At 42.5% G+C, this 17,158-nt stretch overlaps 2 protein-coding genes across 16 annotated transcripts in view; one reads left to right on the top strand and one right to left on the bottom strand.

Annotated features, from left to right (window-relative positions):
• Positions 1-6,843, top strand: part of RBM15 (RNA binding motif protein 15) — a 39,627-nt gene extending 32,784 nt beyond the window's left edge. For 10 of the 12 annotated variants that reach the window (XM_077334169.1, XM_077334167.1, XM_077334163.1 and 7 more), the window contains one exon: positions 1,025-6,843. The gene's annotated coding sequence lies outside the window, so the exon portion shown is untranslated. The remainder of the gene's footprint in view (positions 1-1,024) is intronic. The other 2 variants (XM_077334171.1, XM_077334164.1) reach the window with 2 other exon arrangements.
• The window catches only part of SLC16A4 (solute carrier family 16 member 4), a 28,700-nt gene extending 11,707 nt beyond the window's left edge, over positions 1-16,993 (bottom strand). Inside the window, exons 1-7 of one of the 4 annotated variants that reach the window (XM_077334172.1) lie at positions 13,025-16,993; positions 12,111-12,243; positions 11,507-11,650; positions 11,213-11,374; positions 9,875-10,435; positions 5,418-5,629; positions 2,531-2,624 (exon numbers count right to left, since the gene is read on the bottom strand). In XM_077334172.1, the coding sequence (XP_077190287.1) occupies positions 2,531-2,624; positions 5,418-5,629; positions 9,875-10,435; positions 11,213-11,374; positions 11,507-11,650; positions 12,111-12,243; positions 13,025-13,168 (1,450 nt within the window). In that variant the 5' untranslated portion in view covers positions 13,169-16,993. Of the gene's footprint in view, positions 1-2,530; positions 2,625-5,417; positions 5,630-9,874; positions 10,436-11,212; positions 11,375-11,506; positions 11,651-12,110; positions 12,244-12,345; positions 12,406-13,024 lie in introns of those variants that run through there. The other 3 variants (XM_077334173.1, XM_077334174.1, XM_077334175.1) reach the window with 3 other exon arrangements.
• Positions 16,994-17,158: the final 165 nt, after the last annotated feature.

Genomic DNA, 17,158 nt, shown 5'->3' with positions numbered 1-17,158 from the left:
GCATGCCGGGTTCGATTCTGCACTCCCCCACATGCAGCCAGCTCGGTGACCTTGGGCTCCCGCAGCACTGATAAAGTTGTTCTGACTGAGCAGTAATATCAGGGCTCTCTCAGCCTCACCACCTCACAGGGTGTCTGTTGTGGGGAGAGGAAAGGGAAGGCTGGTTTGGATTTCCATATCCTGAATACTTTGGTACCACTCACAAATCTGGCTATATTTAAAACATTTATTGACCACTTCCCTCATGGCAGAAATGAAGCACACAGCAGCTTACAGAATAGATTAAACATAAAACCTCAAATTTAATATCTTAACACAGGACTGCTAATAAACATAACTAAACACTGTTCTAAATAGAATATAACTCTGATCATTAGTCACTTATGAACAAGTTAAATGCCACCATACCTAAGATGAATCTTTGATGATTTCATCATTTACTTCTACTAATCAGAAAACTGCCCGCATGTTCTTGTTCTTTAACCAGTTACTGATCTTTAAAATTTGTCCTCTTTTCCCAGATTATAAAGGATTCTAGAAGACTAGTGAAGGACTTCCCTTTACAGAAGACATGTTGATACATCTTCTGCAAAGTTGTTCTTCTCTGTATTGGAACTTTGTGTTTATTAGATTTTTAGACTGCGCTTTCAGTAAGCTGGCTCACAGCAGTGTACACTGATATAAAATATACAGTAACAGTAATAAAATTAAAATGATGCTGAAATAGGCTAAAAGCAGCATATTCTCCCAGAAATTCAGATGATTTGGAAGTGGTCAGTATATAAGTAAATGGATCAATGAGTGGGTGGGGCCTTGTGGACTTGCATAACTTTGGCAGCGCTGTGATGTGCTCTGAGGGGTCATTCCACTTGGTTGGGACCAGGGTTGACCAACCAGTTGATATTTGAAGAACTAAGTGTTCAGATCTAGAAAATTTTGCGTCATCACCTTCACATTTACCATGGGACAAGTATATAACTGAAGTAACCCATCATTACATGTCATCCTTTGGTTGCCTTTACAGACTTGTTTTCCCACCTCAAGATCACTGTGGATTTTGGCCAGGGTGAATATGTATATCCTTTCTGTAACTATTCATATAGGGGTAAGTAACTGGCCCCCATTGATTCTCACAATTCTGTCATGATTCTGATTTCACTATGTTACTATATCTAATTGATGAGTAAAGCAGCAAAACCAGGCTACCCACAGACAAGATAAGGGTCTCTGCATACTTAAGAGACCACCCAAGAATGTAGAAAAATACTTGTAAATCAACTATAAGGGGGGGGGGAACCCTTAATAACCAGTTGGAGAACAGCTGAGAAAATGGGGATTAAACTACTCAAGTCTCCGAGATAATCCTGGAAAGGAAGATTGGGGATTTTCAAATAGTCCATTCCCTTCCCTGTGTGATTCCTTGTGTGTCTCCAATTGTTTTCTTTCAAAATTGTATATTGTCTCTCATGTTCTTTAGATCTAGCATTAGCCAAACACAATTATATATTTTATAGCCCCCTTTATATGCTTTTTTACATGCAGTCTTTGCTATGATACTTCTGTTATTTCTGTATGTTTGTTACCATCTTACGATTCAAACACAAACCATAGAACCATGATTACAGAGCCACACATACAATAATACTAATACAAGCCAAACCAGCAGTAAAAAATCCTCAGCCATTTGAAAATTCATAGAAATATTCCGCAGGCAATAAAATTAACACATTAATGGATTAGTATTCAGGTATGTATGGAAGAATACAGTCACAAGGCAGGTATGTATGGAAGAATACAGTCCTTCCAAGTACTCTGTGCTGAAACCATGTAGTACATTAATGATATTAATTGTATTTCATTTCTTTTCCATAGCTTAATCTTTGTCAGTATTTTTCAGTGGACGCAGCTTGCTTGGCCATGAGGTATGTGAGTTTTCTTTTTGCTGATGCATTGGTTTTACACTAAGGAATAAACTCATCATTTGGGGTTAAGCAGACACAAACTATGATCATGGTAGTAATAAAGAATAATAAGGCTCTAATGTGGCAACAATTAGGTGCAATACTTTTGTTACTAAGGAGTTCAAAATGAAAATACAAAGTAGATGTAGACAAAAAGTTGTAGAGAACATAAGAGATGAATAGAATAGGGAAGAAGTAAGGTAGAAGGCAAATAGTAATTACTAATAGATTATGACATATAGTTGCTATCGTTTCTGTTCCTATAGGCTGGATGAAGTTCATTGCTGCCTTCTAGTTGATTTTTTCCCCCCAGAAAAGTATGTGTCTCCCTTAGGAAAAAAAGAGAACATGCTCTATTTTTTCCTTCCTTGAATCATTAGCAGAACTAAAAAAGCATCCTATTGTGCTGATTGTTCCTATTAAGTGACTGAAAACTTCTAATCTGTCATATCACAGTTGGTTTTATTTAAAAATAAAGAACAAAGTAAGATGCATGTGCTCTCAAGCTTGTTTTTGGTAGAGTGGCATTAAGGGAATTAAGGGTTTTTAAAATATTTGCTTATGGGTACCTGCAATGGGAGGACCAGCGATGACTCCAAACCCAGCAATGAATGAAGAGAGTCCCAAAGCACTGTGGAAGCTTGGGGCACCTACAAGATCTACCTGTTGAAAAAACAAGTATTTATTACCTTTTGCTTATTTTGTGCTGTAACTAAATAATGTTATTCTGACCAATTACCACTAGCTTGGAATACGTTATGGTCCTTGATGGATAGGAGAGGTAATTATGAAATCCCTTCTTTCCATAATACTGCTGTGCTCCAGAGATAGGTGAGCAGGAGGCTGCTCATAGTGGCTTCATATGGATGGTACAGTGCGCACATTCCTTGTGTGGTCTGGGTTAATCTCAATTTCACCTCCCACTCTGATAAATGCTGTTTGGAGCTCTGCTCACTTTGCAGCAGAGAGTTTGTGTTTGTATGTGTTAAATTAACTCTGATTGGATGAAGTACCCTGTCATTATGCAGAACCTCCACCTTAAGAGTATTTTATTGATAATGTAGATGTGTATGTATAAGTTGATTTATTCCAGACCTTGGTGATTAAATTGTGGGTGGTACAGGTAGTGAGGGTGAACTGGGGAGTGTGTGTGTGTGTGTGTGTGTGGGGGGGGGGTTAGAGTTATGTTGACAGTTCTGCCTGTTTCTTCACAGTGTTGTGCTTTAGCCTGCTGCATTACAGGCAACACCATCTGAAAGCATGGTGGGCTAAACGTGTACTGTAGCCTAAGCTAGAGTGTAACTGACTTCTCGGTTTGACTTCACTTGTGACTTGTTTGCCAAAAAGTGGCCATAACTGGTTTCATTCTGAAATTAAATGCCTTTAAAATCAGGCTGATTGACATTTAAACTGTGAACTCTGCTTTGGAGAACAGAGCTTTATTTATTTATATTTATATACCGCTGCTCTCAAATGTCTCATGGCGGTTTACAAAATCCATGGATACAATAAAATCCCCTAAAATCACCCATTAAAACACAATTAGAACAATAGCATAATATCAGGTGATGGACAATAAAATATTACCACACCCCCTTTCCCCCCTGTTCAGCATGAGTCTGTTGCTCTCTGTCTGGGAACAATGGACTTGGTTAATTCCAGCTAGAGATCCTCAGCTGACAACACTAGGGAACCACTCTGTCCTCAACCATACGCCTGGCAGAAGAGCTCTGTCTTGCAGGCCCTGCAGAAAGCTGACAAATCCTGAAGGGCCCATAGCTCTTCTGGGAGCTCATTCCACCAGGATGGGGCCAAGGCTGAAAAAGCCCTGGCTTTTTTGAGGCCAGGCATATGTCCCGGGGGCCTGGGGCAACCAGCATGTTCATACCCGCAGTGCAAAGAGCCCTGCAGGGGGCATAAGCAGGTAAGCAGTCCCGCAGATAAGTAGGATCCAGGCTGCGCAAAGCCTTAAAGGTTAAAATCAGAACCTTATAAAACATATATTTTTAAAACATAAAGTCCAGAGGGCATCCAGGAAACTGCAGGCTTACGATCTGCTCCAGGTAAATTGGTGAAAACTATTATTAAACACAGAATTATTAAGCATATAAAAGAACAAGCCACACTGAGGAGCAATCAGCGTGCCTTCAGTCATCTCATTAGTTTTTTGGAGTTCTTTGAGGCGCTTAAAAAACACGGACAGGGGTGATCCCAGAGATCTTGATGCCATGAGAGATAACTCAGTGAAGATGTTGACTAAGATATCTACTGCACAGAGGATGCTATGCTGTGCTGCCCCCTGGTTTTTGGCCCGAGGTAGTTGCCCTGATGCTTCCCACTACTGCACGAGAAGCCCTTGCCCCACTCTCCCCCCTGTTTGCCTCCAGGAGTTGTGTACACACGGGAGAGCCGAGGGACAAGAAGGCAAAACTTCCACCCATTTGTTTTACACATCAATCATTGTCATGTGGTGAAAACTATCAATCGTCTTCTAGTAGCATTTTGTTGCACTTGAGCACCCCCCCCTCCAAGGCTGAAATAATTCTGTTTTTTAAAAAAGAGGCTGGAATCACATAACAATTCAACTCCAGTGTAACAAAATTGTCATCTACCCCCCCATCCGAGAGTGGCTTGACATCCTCTAGGCAAAACCCCCAAAACTATAGCCCAGCTTGAGAAGGTGTGTGGGGCCGGGGTCGCCTGCACAGTGCACCTTTGTTCGCAATTCCAGATGGCCCAGCAACACAATTCCAGACTTTTAAAAGCCATGGGTTGTTGGCAGTGATGGGGACAGAAGTGATGCTTGGGGGGGGGGGGGATGCCCTGATGGGGGAAGGCCTGATTTTTCCGCTTCCAGATGGCCCAGCCCTGACATACACTCTGTTGTGACCCACAGCAAATAAAGGCACATGGATTTATCCACATTCCCTTACAGCAGGGCAACTGAAGGCTTGAATTGGGCCTGGCCTGGGACTGCCCCGGACTGGGCCCAATTCCATCAGGAAGTGGAATTTAGCCCCCCAAGTAGCCATTATTGCATCTGGGTCATGCCAGTTGGGGACTGTGGGCACCGTGGCACCCATGGACACCTTTCCTGAGGCCTGCCAAGTGTTTGTTTTTTTTTAAAGGAAGCGAATAGAGTCAAGTGAGTCTTTTGCCCAGCAAAGCTTCTGATTGGCTGCTCATATGACTGACTTAACAGGCACAGGCGCAACTGGAAGTAGGGACCAAAGCTTGCAAAAACTTGACTTTTGAAAGAAACTTGAAATATGACATCTTAAAAGTATTTTAAATTCTCCAAATGTTAGCTGTTCTGCATAATGAAATTAATAACAGTCAGGGTTGTTCTTTACACTTTTAAAAAGTTCATCAGAAATGTGTGTATATTCTACAAATTATTTTTTGGAAGTAAAGTGCTGTGTGACAGTTGTCTAACGTAGTTTTCCCCCCACTTACCAGGACAGGAAGCAACAGGGCCAAGTATCCACCACTGAAAATGGCAAAGACTACTGCATAGGTCATCAGTGTTGGGAAGGTTGTGGCTAGAGGACCCAGCAGGTTAGTGACACCACAAAGAATGAGGTATGCCTTATGATAATGGTATTTCTTTATCCAGTTCTGATCTGCAATCCAGCCAGAGAGCAGCAGGCAGACTGTCTCTGTTATTCCTAAAGAGATTGAGGGAGGAGGTTCATGTACATTCAAACAAAACCCCAAAATCTTCTTAGGCTTGTTAAAACATTGGCACCTGTTTTTCAGTTTTAAAGTATGTATCATATACAAGAGGGTATAAAGTCCACATGTAAAAATTCTCAGTTGCATCTCCTAAAAGTTGATAACAATGCTCATGAAAAAGGACATAACTCTAAAACTTCTTCCTTTTGGATAATACATTTTCCCCAAGCAGATTAGTATTTTCAAAAACAGGCCAGTTGGAATAATTTCACATGTATAAAACATTCAGAAAAACCTCCTTAAATTGTCAGAACAAATTGTTTCACTGTGAGGCTAACCCCCCCCCCCCCAAAAAAAAAGAATACCCTTTATGACAGTGATTCCTGAGTCACTGATTTTGCTCAGAACTCATTTATTTATATTACAAGATTTTGGCCCCCTGCTTGCTAGCCAGGTCATCGTGGGGCCCCTGTAGTTGTCCCCCCAAGGCACTGTTATAGAAAGTTCTGTGGAGCTGGGGGGAAGTGAGAGTCTCGTTGTCTAGTATATTGTATTGTTGGGGCGATTTTGTTACCCACCACAAGCCACTATGTGGGAGTGGTGGGTTATAAATGAAACAAATAATAATAATTACATTTATTATCCATTTATTATCACTTCTTATTCACGGATAACAGTAGACAATGGTGATAGCCTGGTGGTCTCATAAGCTGCTAGGTCCTCCATCTTTGAGTAAATATTTTATGAACGAATACCAGGATGCAACAAATTATTATTGTCCCACTTCTCCCCCCCCCACCACTAAGTAATAAAAAGATTCTATGCTGCCAGGATTTGAGTTATTTTTTTTTTAAATGCACAGCTGCATATGCATATTTGTAGACTACAGCCATTTCCCATTCTTCTCAGTTTTAAATTATTTCCCTTGTTCCACATCCAAAGTTAACAGATTTTTAGAGGGGCTAGAACTAAGTATGTGATACCCTTACCCCAAAATGACCTGCTAGTTCATTTCATGCACCCCGTTATCTTTGATTGGCAACTGAAGGCCAGACAAGAATCCTCAAGAGTTGAAATTGACTGTAGGACCTTCAGTTGCTAATCCCTATTGTGTGTTACTGTCTGTGCCGCAGAGTTTTTAAGTAAACATTTGAAGTGATTTTGTTGACAGTGAATGTTGGCACTTAATAAAGTCTTTTTAATTATTTGTGTATGTTTCTTACTCATAAATATTTAATGAGGGATCATTTTGTTCAAAACAATTTATTTATGAATTGCTTGTGAAAATGCATGCATTAACAAAGATGTAAAGGTACCTTTGAGACAACGATTATAGTGGCATATTCTGCATCATAATAATTAGTTCGTTCTTTCCTAATGTTCTTTATGTCTACAGCAGTGGTCCCCAACCTGCGGGCCGCGGCCCGGCGCCGGGCCGCAAAGGCCATGGCGCCGGGCCGCGGCTCCCTCTCCCCGCCCCTCCCCCCCGCAGTAAAAAACTTCCCAGGCCGCAAGCTTGCAGCCCGGGAAGCTACTTACTGCGGGAGGGCGGGGAGAGGGAATCAGGGCCGGGCCGCGCCCGCGCGGCCCGCGGGTGCGGCCCGATCCACGGGTGCGGCCCGCGGGCGCGGCCGGGTGCGGCCCGCGGGCGCGGGTGCGGCCCGCGGGCGCGGCCGGGCGCGGCTCGCAGGCGCGGCCGGAAGCGTGGGCGTGGCCTGCGCGGTCCCTGCGGGCGCGGCCCAATGCCCTGCCGGTCCCCAGCCTAATAAAGGTTGGGGACCACTGGTCTACAGCATATTATGCTCATGTTTCCAGGGAGCAATCTACACTAATCCAAAATCATAGTCAATATTTCCTAAAGTTGATTGTCTTTCAATTTGCAGTACTACATTTAGTTTGCTTATGCCTACTATCTTAGTGCAGGTGAGATATTTTATAACGGATGTATTTAAATTAGCCTTAGAATCAAAGATTCCTAGACTTATTTTTTTGAGGAGAGAGATTTGTTGAGTCAAAGGAACTACCAGCATATAGCAGAATAAAGCTTTTAGTCCAGTCGCACCTTTAAGACTATCAAAGTTTTATGATTCATTGGTGGGGGGCATTGGTTCCCACAGAGAATTCCAGAAACACATTAGTTCCATAAGTCTCCTTGGATGAGCATAAATCTGTTCTCTGCCTATACAGTGAGGGAGCAGGGAATCGATCCAAGCCTTAAAGCCAAAATGATCTGTCCTTGGCACTCTTGCAGTTGTACCAAACCAATGTGTATCCCCATCCCAAAGGTCAAATCCAGGGTGTGGTCTACTTGGTGTGTGGGACTAGTAACAAATTGGGAGGCTCCTAGTTTTGCCATGGTGGATCCTCCCCCTAAAAATATAATCCTGGGGAACTGCATGGCCTACCCAGCCACCAGCTCCATGAAATTCAGAAGGCATCTCCTGCTGTGTTAGGTGGTCAGTACACCAAACAGATGGCCAAACTTCACTGTGGCCACACAAGCCCTGCACATTCAATTCCTGGGATCACTGGGGCGGGGAGCGCCCTAAAGGAAAAAGGTTCTTAGACCAGTATTGCAACTCTTCCCCCACCCCAGCCTTTGGTCCAGGATTGGTGGGGGACTGAGGACCCGGGCAGAGCCATCTCTTTTAGAGCAACAGTTTTGCCCTCTCACACCCAGATCTCAGCATGCCAGGTCCATATTCTGCTCCAATAGGAAGCTCCGTATAAGGTGATCTTATTCTTTATGGACCTGACGTAACACAACACCAATGTCAGAGAAAGGCTGTAACTCCTAGCACCACCACCCTCGTGTTATGGGATGGAATAAATGTGAGAAGGAGTGCAAACATTCATGTATCTCACACCCCTTTGTTTAAACCATCTTCTCTGATTACCATACTTCCCTTATCCCCAATTACTGGGATCCATAGCTCCAGTTTGGTGTAGCGGTTAAGTGTGACAATTTCTAATTTGGCGAAACAGGTTTGATTCCCTTCTCCACCACATGCAGCCAGCTGGGTGACCTTGGGTGAATCACAGTCCTGATAGTGCTGTTCTGACTGAGCAATCCTGTCAAAGCTCTCTAAGCCCCACCTATTTATTTATTCAGGATTTTTATCCCGCCACTCTCTGGAGACTTGTGGCGGGTTACACAAAAATCACAGGGTGACTATTGTAGGGAGAGGAAGGGAAGGCAACTAAGCTGCTTTGAGCCGCCTTCAGGTAGTGAAAAACAGGTTATAAAAACCCTAACTCTTCTTCTGCTTTTGTGTGTATGCGCACATTTTCAGATATTAGCATGCAGAGTAAGTATTGTGTCATGTGCTCCTGGTTTTATTTATTTATATAAATGTAAATTTGAACTCTGGTGCTGGAGAAGACTCTTGCGAGTCCCTTGGACTGCAAGGTGAACAAACAGGTCAGTCCTAGAGGAGATCAGCCCTGACTGCTCTTTAGAAGCCCAGATCCTAAAGATGAAGAAGAAGAAGAAGAAGAGTTGGTTCTTATATGCCGCTTTTCCCTACCCGAAGGAGGCTCAAAGCGGCTTACAGTCGCCTTCCCATTCCTCCCCCCACAACAGACACCCTGTGAGGTAGGTGAGGCTGAGAGAGCCCTGATATTACTGTTCGGTCAAATCAGCTTTATCAGTGCTGCAGTGAGCCCACGGTCACCCAGCTGGGGGCATGTGGGGGAGCGCAGAATCGAACCCGGCATGCCAGATTACAAGTCCGCACTCCTAACCACTACACCAAACTGGCTCAAATACTTTGGCCACCTCGTGAGAAGGAAGGACTCCCTGGAGAAGAGCCTCCCTGGAGAAGGGTCGGACATGACTTCGCAACTAACAACAACAACATATGTTCTTGTTAGTTGCGAAGTCGTGTCCGACCCTTCTCCAGGGAGGCTCTTATATATGTGTGTGTGTGTGTGTGTGTGTGTGTGTATATATGTGTGTATGTATATATATATTGTGTGTGTGATCCAGAGAATAGGGCCCTGCTGCTGCAATGAATCCCTCCCACTCTTTTTACCATCATCTTTAGCCTACATCACACACACATTATTCCTATGGTTCACCTCTCTCCACCCCTGGAACAGTGTAAAAAATCTGAGTACATTAATGGAACTCATTTGTAAGCCTAAGTACCTTCTGCTAGCAGAAGGGCAGCTTTGGATCCAACCCACAGAGACCGTAATAATGTCACATTTTAAAAGACAAGCTGCATTTTCCTTACCAGCCACTGAAATGATGTAAGCAGCATCCATTGGATCTATGCCCAGAGTTTTGGCCCTGGCTGCAAGATGAAAGGTGGGAACAAAGTAGGCTAGCTGGCTGAAGAGAAAAGTCCAAGTGAAAAGGTAGAAGAAAGGATTTTTCAGCTGGGAAAAATCGAGATGGCATCGTTTGAAGGGAAAAGGCTTAACTTTTTTTTCTTTTAGGGGTAGATAGTAGGTTCGACTACTGGCTTGGCTGTTTGCATCGTAGCTGGTTAGGCTGTCTTTTTGCGGTGCTTCAGAACACTTGTGGCTTACTGGACCTGGCATTTGTTCTTCAGCCAGTTGCAAGTTGCTTGTGCCAGCCCAGTCCTGACTTGCAGGTTCCATTTTGTCTAATCCTGTGGTACAGAAGGTGTCTTGACAGGGTTCAGAAATTTCTGGAAACCTACAGCTCATAGATATTTGTGTGTCATCATTTTCCATATCTGTATCTTTGGTTTTCTTCTTGTTAACTGGCCACAGTAGCATGCTAGAAGGTACAAGGTTCAACATCATGCCACCATATATCAGTAGAGAACCTAAGTGAACGGACAGACTAAAGATGAGATTTTCCATCATACCATCAGGAAAGCAAAATTGGCTAACGTTTTTTATTCTTTGCAAGAAATATGCTTTGAAAACATGTAAGAGTTTAACATTTTTTTTCCTCTGAAACAATGTATTATCTCATGATGTTATTTCCTATTGACATGGTTAACAAAGAAGAAAAGGATACTTTAATATTCAGAACTTTTATACGTTTTTATGAAATTCACCTGCTGATAATTAGGTGGTGCATTTCAAAAATAAGCAATTATTCTTATTCTATTAAAAATTAGTTGTACATGAAAGATGTGTAATTTCAGATTCAACACATGAAACTGCCTTATACTGAATTAGACAATGGTCTATCAAAGTGTTGTCTACTCAGATCTGGGAGCTTTCCTCAGTTTCAGGTGGAAAAGTCTTCCACATCACCTGCAGTCTGATCCTATAACTGGAGATTCCGGGGATTGAACCTGGGATCTTTTGCATACCAAGCAGATGCTCTTCTACTAAGCCACAGTCCCTCCCTTAAAGACTTCTTGATTATTTATAGAAAGAATAGCCAAGTGAATGATGCAGCAGGAAAATAAAGTTACTGTTTGACTCGAAAATATCTGATTCAGATTTAACATCAACAAATTCAGTTATTGAATAACAGCTGGAGGAAAACATAAATGACTCCAGTGTGGCATTTTAGAGATAAAGTATGTCAGAGCCAAAAAAGCCAAATTGCAGTTTTGTCCAAGTTGAGATGTGGGAAGGTCACTAACCTCGCCAACCGTATTTTTCTATCAGGAGTTGAACAACAGGCGCTAGTATAACACACAGTCCCATTCCTGAACGACTAATAGCATTGGCTAGAGCCAGCCGCTTCTTGAAGTATTTTACAATCATTACAGCTCCCACCTGATACAAGCAAGCGAAACCCAGTCCTGAAATGTACAGATTCAAACATTTATTATATTTATACATGTTCTGTCCTCAGCCAGTTGCAATTGAATGTGTTTGCCATATTCTAATAATCTTGAGCTGCCTTCTTACTAGATAGGTTTACCTGTGCTTACCTGATAGAAATCCCATAGAAACACAAAGGAAAGAGATACTAGTGGCCAGTGTGCTTATAAGACAGCTAACGCCAAACAGGCATGCACCAATGAGTGATGTCAGCCGATCACCTAGCATATCACATACTGTTGTTACTAGCGGAGCTGGAACAGAGTTAAAGAAAAAAGTTATTCAGAACAATGCACTATAATAATTCAAGGATTTAGCTGGGAGAATTAGTGATTATTTCAGAACTTTCCCGTTATTAGTGGACCTTTCCTCTGGTGCATGGAATCTTCTGAAGCCACAACAGATGGGTCCAGTGGCCCAGAGTTCCTTGCACCAGAAAGCTTCAAACAAGCTTCACAAGATTAAAACAAACCAGATGCTTGCATCTCATGGTGTTTGCATGTAAAGAATATGGTTCCTGGCTGAGCCATAATATGAGTTTTTTTCTTTCCCTTAAGTGGGAATTTAGATTAGGAATTCCTGTTCTGAATACTTTTAAGTCACAGTGGCTTGCAAGAAAAAAATTGCAGGAAAATGTTTCCATTTGGACATTGATGACATTTTGATTGATAATCTCTCTGAATTGTCTCTTTAAACAAACATTCTTCTGCTGACCTGCTAAGAATCGAAGAGAACTCATAATAGAGCCAATCCACCCAAGGTGTTCAGAAGAGCCACCAACTTTTTCTTGAAAGATCACAAAGAAAATTGCGAAGTTCTTCATTGTTCCCATTACAGACACATTTACCTTAATAACAACAGAAAAAAAATACTCAGTACAATGTTAAATGCAACAGAAAGCTAATCACTAGCTCCCACTTGTCTCTGTTCTGTAGAACATAGTACTAACCAGTTTAGGTTAGATTTTGTATTGGAACTAGAGTTGGGGGATCCTTCCATAGATATTTGTGTCTCTTATGGTAGATCCTCTGTTAGGCCTCCATCTACCTTTCCTCTTGTAACATTATTGTGCGCACACACCTCACTGTCTTGGTGTTCTATAGGTATTTGTTTGCAATTTGCAGTTGACTGGGCTCAATCACATGAAAACTTCCCCTGCTTCTGATTGGATGAGGGAACCACAGAAAGAACCTAATAGAAAGATGTAACTTTTTGCCTCCGTTCCCCATGCTCATTACAGGGAGTTGGCAATGAGTGATAGATGACAGGAAGGCCTGGAGGATCATTGTCCATGGGGTCGCGATGGGTCGGACACGACTTCGCACCTAATAATTCAAAGCCAACCTACGTAAGCCTTTCTATCATAGGCTGTCATAACTAGTCCTTATGAGTTCAAGTGACCTCTGTTGCTTTGGTCACAGGCATCAGAAAATCTGAAATAGTTCTCCTAAACTTTGAAATTGGGGCTCTCCTGATAGCTGATTTATTACCTGTTTCTCAAATGTGAATTTTATCCTGCCTAGAAGATAAATAAAAGCTTCAAGTTTTCTTTGTTGTATGTTTCCATGGAGCAAAATAAAAATGTGTTGAGCTTACCTCCTAGGATCAGAGTAACATTTCTTACTTACCAGGAAAAAATGAAGCACGATCATCCATCCCCAGCCTCCATCAGGAGGTTCTATACTGTTGTGGTCTTTGCCATATTTTACCATTATTGGCTGATCTTTTCTCATCCTTATTCTTACTGCACATTTGGTAGAGACGATTGACATTCTGAAAGCTCGACTCTTTCTCAGCCTCTAAGAATGCAAGCTGGCCCTGCTGCTTTAATACTAATCTTTCCACTTAACCATTAACCACAATTTTAAACGTTAGAAAATATTGCAAAAGGGGTGGCTTCTAAGCAAGATGGGCTTCTTAACTGTTGCTTTGTATGCTGCTTTATGGGAAAGTCCTTGCAGAAAGGAAATTTCTATTTATCCCTGCAGGCAAATTTTTTTTGTGGATTTCTGGCCTGGCCTGCTTTATCAGGGAACTGGGTGGCTGTCTCTTTGTATGAATTGTTGTTGACTGAAACTGTGATATACTTTGAGGGGCAATGTAGATGAGGTAGCATCACCAGATTTGACACAGGGATGCTGCTGCCATTTTAAAGCCTAATGTGGGTAACTGGAGGAAAACATCAGGGCCAAGCATTCTTGTCTCCCCCCTCTTCCCCCCCATCTTTTCAAGTGCCAAAATGGCTGTTTCCTTGCAGCTGTTTCAGCAGTTGGAGAGGTGTGTGTTAGGGGTGAGGGCAAGATTGTCTGGACCAGCCATTGCTGCCTCATGGTTATTTAAATTGGCAATGGTATCTAGTTTGACCCTAAGTCTCACTGAAAAAGGTGAACTTACACATTTAGTAAATAAACATTGTCACACAGCAATGACAGTCATAAGTTTTCTATCTGAGACAGGTGTTTAATGTAGCACAGTAGGGTAGACACGGGATAAAATGGTAAAAATCATGGCATGTTAATTCTAAAATATAAAGATCTGTTGCCAGAAGAGGCTGTGTTTTCAAGCAAGCAGCTGTTTCGGAATGGTTACCCTGGTGACATCCTGGTGCTCATTGGTTCAGAAAGCCCTGAGCAGAATTGTTGTAGCAGAATACTGTCAGGAAGGTGGTTGAATAGCTATGGAGATCCAAAGCACTCAGAGATTTGTATGTGATAATATCTTGAAATGTACCCAGCACCTGCTGTGCAGCCAGTAGAATGATTGCCCAATGAATATAATGTGCATGCTCCATCAAGCTTCTGAGAATAACTGAGCTGTGGTATTCTGTACTAACTGGTTAGCTTCAAGAGCAGACCAAGCCTGAAGCCATTTTTTTTTTTGGGGGGGGGGGGGAGAGAGAACAGTTTTTGTTTGTTTTACTAAGGGGGCAGTTTAGAATGGTGGTGAACTGGCCACTATATGACTGTACAGTACTCCCATGCTTATGCTTTGTCTTGCAGTGCTGCATTACCTGGCTCAAATATAGGAGTGCTAAAAATGCAAACCTCACCTTCTCATATGTGCCATGTAGACCTTTTGTCTCCCTTTGCAGTTCTGTGGAAGCTGTGGCTTCCCCTTCAGGATCTTCAGCTGCTATCCACACCTCTCTAAAATGATCACTTATGGCTCTTGCAGTGGTCAAATGTTCACTCCAACTATGATCTAGGAGTCTCTTGAGCTGAGAACCCTGAATACAGATGGTTCACATGTTTTCTAGTATAAACCATTACATGTGTCAAAAAACTGCTTCACATTTATTATTTCTGAACAGGCTTTAATAAGCACAGGATGTAATTGGTGACTACAGCACTGCATGTTATGTATGGTATAGTTTTACCCAGCTTCTCTTGATTTAACTCCACCTGATCTGCCAGACACAACACTAGCACTGTACTATGAGCAGCTCAGGATTAAAACCAGTCAATCAGAATTTGAAGCAGATCAGATATGTTTAATGTGAAAGTGCATGCAAACTCAAAAGATGTTCAGCTGGTCTCCGATCTTTTACAAATCTGCCTTATCAGCTTTTACACAGAAGAAATTCACTTCACTGGTTTTGTAAAGAGAAGCGATTCCTTCTATAACCATTGATCCCAGGATAGAGTTTACTCCATTTGGAATTGCCAGGTATACTCTGAACAAGTGCTTGGAGTTTTGCATCTGTATGATATAAAGAGGGCCATGCATAGTTCACCAGGGCTTTCTTCCTCCTTTTCTACTTTATTGCTATGGGCCCATGGCCCTTACTACCACAGAAAGATAACTCATTAACAGCAAGGAACTAGATAGTTTCTGCAGTGTTTTCAATGTGATACCTAATTTTAATTATCTGCTCTGGTCCCAGTGAAGTATAAATATCTTTTCCTAGTTCTAACCAAATCTTTCTCTCGAAACATTGCCATTAAGTCGGGTTTAGATGAGCAATGTTTGCAAAATCCCTTTCTGGCATCTAAAGCTGTCTTCCAGTTATAGAAACGAGAAACTGTAAATGCAACCTCCTTTTCTCTATCCTTTTACATTTTCTGCAAGGGATGCAGAAAGACTTGTCACTTGAAACAACGTTCCAAACAAGAACAGCCATCCTTCCTTTTGTTACTGCAAATCCACTTGGTACTCTCAAATTTTGTTTTAGAGTAACTTGAAAGCTGAGGCTGCAAAGGGTTTTTCTGCTCCTAAATCTGGAGGACAGGTTGGCTCTCTGCCAGCTCTACTGCTGTCCTGCACTTGACATTTAGCAATTGTGAGTGTCCAGTTGTAGTTATGAACTTGTCCATTTTCTGACAAAATATATAGTTGAACTGTTGCCAAATGAGAACCCAGTATACAAGCCAGAGTTGTACATTTTAGAAGTTTCACTGATTGAATGCAGAAGGAAGATTATTGGGAAAAACACCTGGAGTGGATCATTTTTAACACTCCTCCCTCCTTAATGACGATCCCAGTATGAATGAATTGCCCATGCATGCAGGAATCTAATGGCACTTTAATATGTGTTAGATGTCCATGATTCTGATGGCTACTAGTATTCCAACTTAGTCCTAAACATGACAGAGTTACTTTTTAATTGTTCCTCTAGCTGCCACTATAGTATTGAGTCTGCAGAGAATATCAGGTGAGGGAGGAGCTGGTTGATGAGATGAAAATAATGGGCACGCCTGGCAGTGACCATGTGTGGTCAGACATATAGGCTGGACTTCAGATCCACATACTGTGAATTATAATTGTCTAATTCATTATTGTAGCATGGACCCAGGTGACTACATTTGATAGAATTGGAATAAAGGTTTTTTTACAGTAGCATTAACTTGCTTTTTCAGAACACTTCTGGATTCAGCCTAATTTATTTCACAGGTTGATGCAAGAACTATGTACATCTCCCTGACATCTCACAGAAAGGGTAGAATTACAAAGGTATTTGAGATACTGTCATAAGAGGCAAACCTACCTTCCATACATAGCCGCTGCTGCCCCATCAGCACATGGCGGCTGTTGCTGGTCAGGAGGGCTCGGAGCACAATAGGTGCACTACTGCTCACATGCTTGGTGCTGGGGAAGTCCCCAGCCAGCACACACAAGCCACATGACGCCCCATGGAGGCGTGGTCGGGCAGCAGCGGCTCTATAAGGGGGGCACGTGACTCAGACGGTCTTTTGCTGTGCCACCGCCTCCAGCCAACCACAGCAGGGCAGCCATGGAAGCTCCATTAATGGTTGACGCCCATGGGGCTTCCAGGGTTTGCCTTCCCAGCGGGCTAGCAGGTCTGATGGTTATGAGACCCGGGTGAACAGTCGTCCAGCCCCGTGGGCAGGCCCACTAGAGATGCTCTCCCCCTCCTTCAGGCTGCCACGAGACTACAGCTGGGAGGGGGCAGTCACTCATCCTCTAATTATCAGTTAAAATGGCCTGTTTAGAAGCAGGAGGAGTTAAAGATAGACTGCTACTGGGGATTAGTCTATATTAGATTTCAACAATCCCTCAGCCCAAGCAAGAACAAAAAACATATCACTTGCCAGCAACTGGAGGAACCAGCATTCAAAAACTACATAGTACAGCTATCCCATCCTGAAGCTCCTTTGTATTACTTAATCTAGGATAGTTGCCATAGAATTCTGATTCCATGGATTAACAATGTTGAGCTCTCTTCTAAATGTAGGTATTTGGAGTGCTTCTATCTGATAGATAGGTCTCGGGAACTAGCGAAACGTCCTCTTTGTATCTCTTGC

Source organism: Paroedura picta, chromosome 4, assembly GCF_049243985.1.
Source record: "Paroedura picta isolate Pp20150507F chromosome 4, Ppicta_v3.0, whole genome shotgun sequence".
NCBI lineage: Eukaryota > Metazoa > Chordata > Lepidosauria > Squamata > Gekkonidae > Paroedura > Paroedura picta.
The sequence above is the reverse complement of the archived record's forward strand: the minus strand, read 5'-3'. Positions and strand labels throughout refer to the sequence as shown.